At 56.1% G+C, this 3,096-nt stretch overlaps 1 protein-coding gene across 1 annotated transcript; it reads right to left on the bottom strand.

Annotated features, from left to right (window-relative positions):
- Window positions 1-484: 484 nt before the first annotated feature.
- On the bottom strand, window positions 485-2,461 carry LOC127768011 (protein JINGUBANG-like). The gene has a single exon (XM_052293512.1). The coding sequence runs from the start codon at window positions 2,344-2,346 to the stop codon at window positions 865-867; it is 1,482 nt and encodes a 493-aa protein (XP_052149472.1). The 5' UTR covers window positions 2,347-2,461; the 3' UTR covers window positions 485-864.
- Between the last annotated feature and the right edge of the window lie 635 nt (window positions 2,462-3,096).

Below are 3,096 nucleotides of genomic sequence, written 5' to 3'. Positions count from 1 at the left end.
GTATTTTGTGAGAAATTTTGAATATTAAAAAAAATAAGTATTTGAAGAATAAGGCAAATTTTCTTTTATATGCACAATTAATTAGTACTACGACTTAGTGTCAACTGTCAAGTCAATTCGCGACTTGTAAGATTGGGCGGAGGGAAATATATGTGCTTCACACTTGATGCTTTGATTTGTTGACGTTGTCCATCAGGAATGATCTGGATACTAGACCTGTTCATGGTAATTTTTGTTCTGTGTGGTCAAATTCCTAGTAGAATACACAAATCACAATCTCATGTCGCCATTGGTGTGGGAAATGTAATTTTAGGACTTTTAATTACGATGAACCGCCATATATATTCCTGATTAATTTAGGGAAGAATACATGCATGCTGCTGTCCTTTGATGCTACTACAGATGACTGAAGAGAAGTAGTAACAGATTAAAGGTGAGGATTGCCACCAAAACCGAACTGTTAATAATATATTCATACATCAAAATTAATATGGTGGCTTTTATATTATTATATACATCTGTACATCTTACACAGAGCGTTAATTAAATCACTACCAAAATCAACAAAACAAAGCCATTCCCAAAACCTTCTCTCTTTTATTTTTTTCCCTTCCATTATTGGATTTTGACGTGGCTGGTAGACCTCTCGCTGTCAACTAACCGCCCATTCCTCCTACCAAAATGGTATCTCCGACCAAGCCACCCATTCGCATCCATACATTTGACAAATACGTAATCTACGTACAGGCACCGTATATTCTACGTATATTTACACTCTTCTGCTACAGTACACGTGTGAGCCCCACACTGTTCTTGCATGCACGCACGTTTGAGTCAAGTTAGTGATCAGCTCTAGCCTCGCCGTCACGCCGCTGCCACGCTGTTCATCTCCGACGTCTGGTACGGCGACCACGCCCTCGCCGCCGCCGCCGTCGCCGCCGCCGGCTGATCCTCTCTCTTCCATACATGCGGCGACGGCAGCCGCGGCGGAGGATTGGTAGGTTCGATGTCGGAGATTCGCCACACCTTGACTGACCCGTCGAGGCTGCCGCTGTACACCACGAACCGCCGCTCGCCGTCGGAGCTGCACGATGATGTCTCCTCCTCGTCCACGGCCACGCACTTGACGGGGCCGGTGTGGCCGGCGAGCACGGCGAGCCGGGAGTGCTCGCCGCCGCCGCGCCGCCACGCGCAGAGCGTCCGGTCGGCCGAGCCGCTCACGACGACGTTCCCGGCGACGGCGAGGCACATCACCGCCGTCCCGTGCGCCCTGAGCGCGCCGCCGTACCTCGCCTCGCCGTCGATCCAGTGCCAGTAGGTCACGTCCCCGTCCGACGAGCCGACGTACACGACGCGGCCCTCGGCCGAGACGGCGATGGCGGTGACTGCGCTCTCGTCCTCCCGCAGCACCGTCTCCAGGACGTGCCTCGTCTTCGCCTCGCCGCCACTCGCCGCCGGCTCCTCCTCCCGCCGCCACACCTTGACGGTGCCGTCGGCGGAGCCGGTGAACACGACGCCGTCGAACCCGGCGGCGGCGACGGTGTTGATGGCGTCGTCGTGGGCGCACACCGACTCGAGGCACCTCGAGTCCGACACGCGCCACACCTTGAAGGACCCGTCCCAGGAGGCGGAGTAGAGCAGCCCGGCGCCCTCGTCGAGGCTGAGGCACGACACGGCGTCGGAGTGCCGGAGCCACACCTCCCGGCGCCGCCCGCGGCGGCGCCGCGGCGTCTCGACGTAGCTGGACGGGTTGACGGAGCTCCGGACGTAGTCGGCGAGCCTCGGGAGCGAGCCGACGCGGCGGTGCACGGCGGGGTCCCCCGCGTCGGCGCGCCACACCCGGACCTTGCCGTCCTGGTGCCCCGTGAAGATGCGCCCGTCGTCGGCGACGACGATGGCCTTGACCAGCCCACTCCCGGTCCTAAACCCGGCGAGCTCGCGGCGGTCGCGCCACACCCGCACGTTCTCGGAGTCCGTGCCGGTGTAGAGCACGTCCCCCGCCGCCGCCAGCGAGTACACGTGCCCGTCCTCCTTCACCAGCGACGCGACGAGCCCGGTGGCGCCGGCGCCCGTCCCCACCCCGCCGCCGCCAAGCCCCGGCAGGTGCGCCGCCCACGGCGACTTGGGCGGCGTCGACGCGCTGCACCGCGACGGCGACGAGGCCGCGGACCCGTACCCACCGGCGCCGTCGTTCGTCTGCCACGACGACGAGCTACACCCGTCGTCGTCGGAGGCGGAGGACGACGAGAAAGACTTGGGCGAGAACGACGCCGAGGCCGCCGAGGCCGCCGCCGCCGCCTGCTCGGCGCGGAGCAAGTGGATGAGCTTCCTGTGGCCGCTGCCCATGGCGATCGATCGATCCTGGTCGAGAGCTTTTCAAGGCGGGGATGGTGTTCGGAAGAATGACCTGAGTCGCAAGGAAGGAAGGCGAGGCCGAAAGGGAGGAGAAGGCAGGTCGCATCGCTTGCGAGGTTGGAATTGGAGGCGGGGGAAGACGAGACGTGGCGGTATATATAGGAACACCAGTAGAGACGTAGAGTGCGCGGGAGGATGCCGTGGGAGGCGCGACGCCGCGACATGTGGCCCCAGGATTTTTCTTTTCAGCTATTTTTGGGGAGAAACTTTGTGTATTTCTGGCAGTTTGGGCTAGTGTTCGATCACCCAACCAGGGACACGTGGCAGGTGTGGGTGTGTGCTCAGTCTCAGTATTGGGGATTGCAGAGTATAAATTTGGTTCCTTCTCACGTCACAAGTATGGAAGGACAGTATAAATATCTTACTTTACAATATTGTCCTTCTATAATCTCTTCATTTCAAAATAAATTAATATATGTTCGGATTGAACGTAATCCAGTACTACTAATTTAGATATCTAAGATAAAACTTTAGATTTTTTAATTTAAAACAGAGGGAGTACATGAATATCAATTTAGATCTTCAACTTATCCACTATCGTATAGTCATTGTAGCCTAAAATTAACCGGTCTTAATTAGCTATATTCATGACAACTTTCTTTCTATCTCTTTGTGAGTGCTTCTATGAAAGATAACTCCAAGTGTTCTTTTTTCCCTTGCCAAATCCCATCTCCTCTTTGT

This window comes from Oryza glaberrima, chromosome 3 (assembly GCF_000147395.1).
Source record: "Oryza glaberrima chromosome 3, OglaRS2, whole genome shotgun sequence".
NCBI classification, from domain to species: domain Eukaryota; kingdom Viridiplantae; phylum Streptophyta; class Magnoliopsida; order Poales; family Poaceae; genus Oryza; species Oryza glaberrima.
Note: the sequence above shows the minus strand (reverse complement) of the source record. Positions and strands in the feature narration are given on the sequence as shown.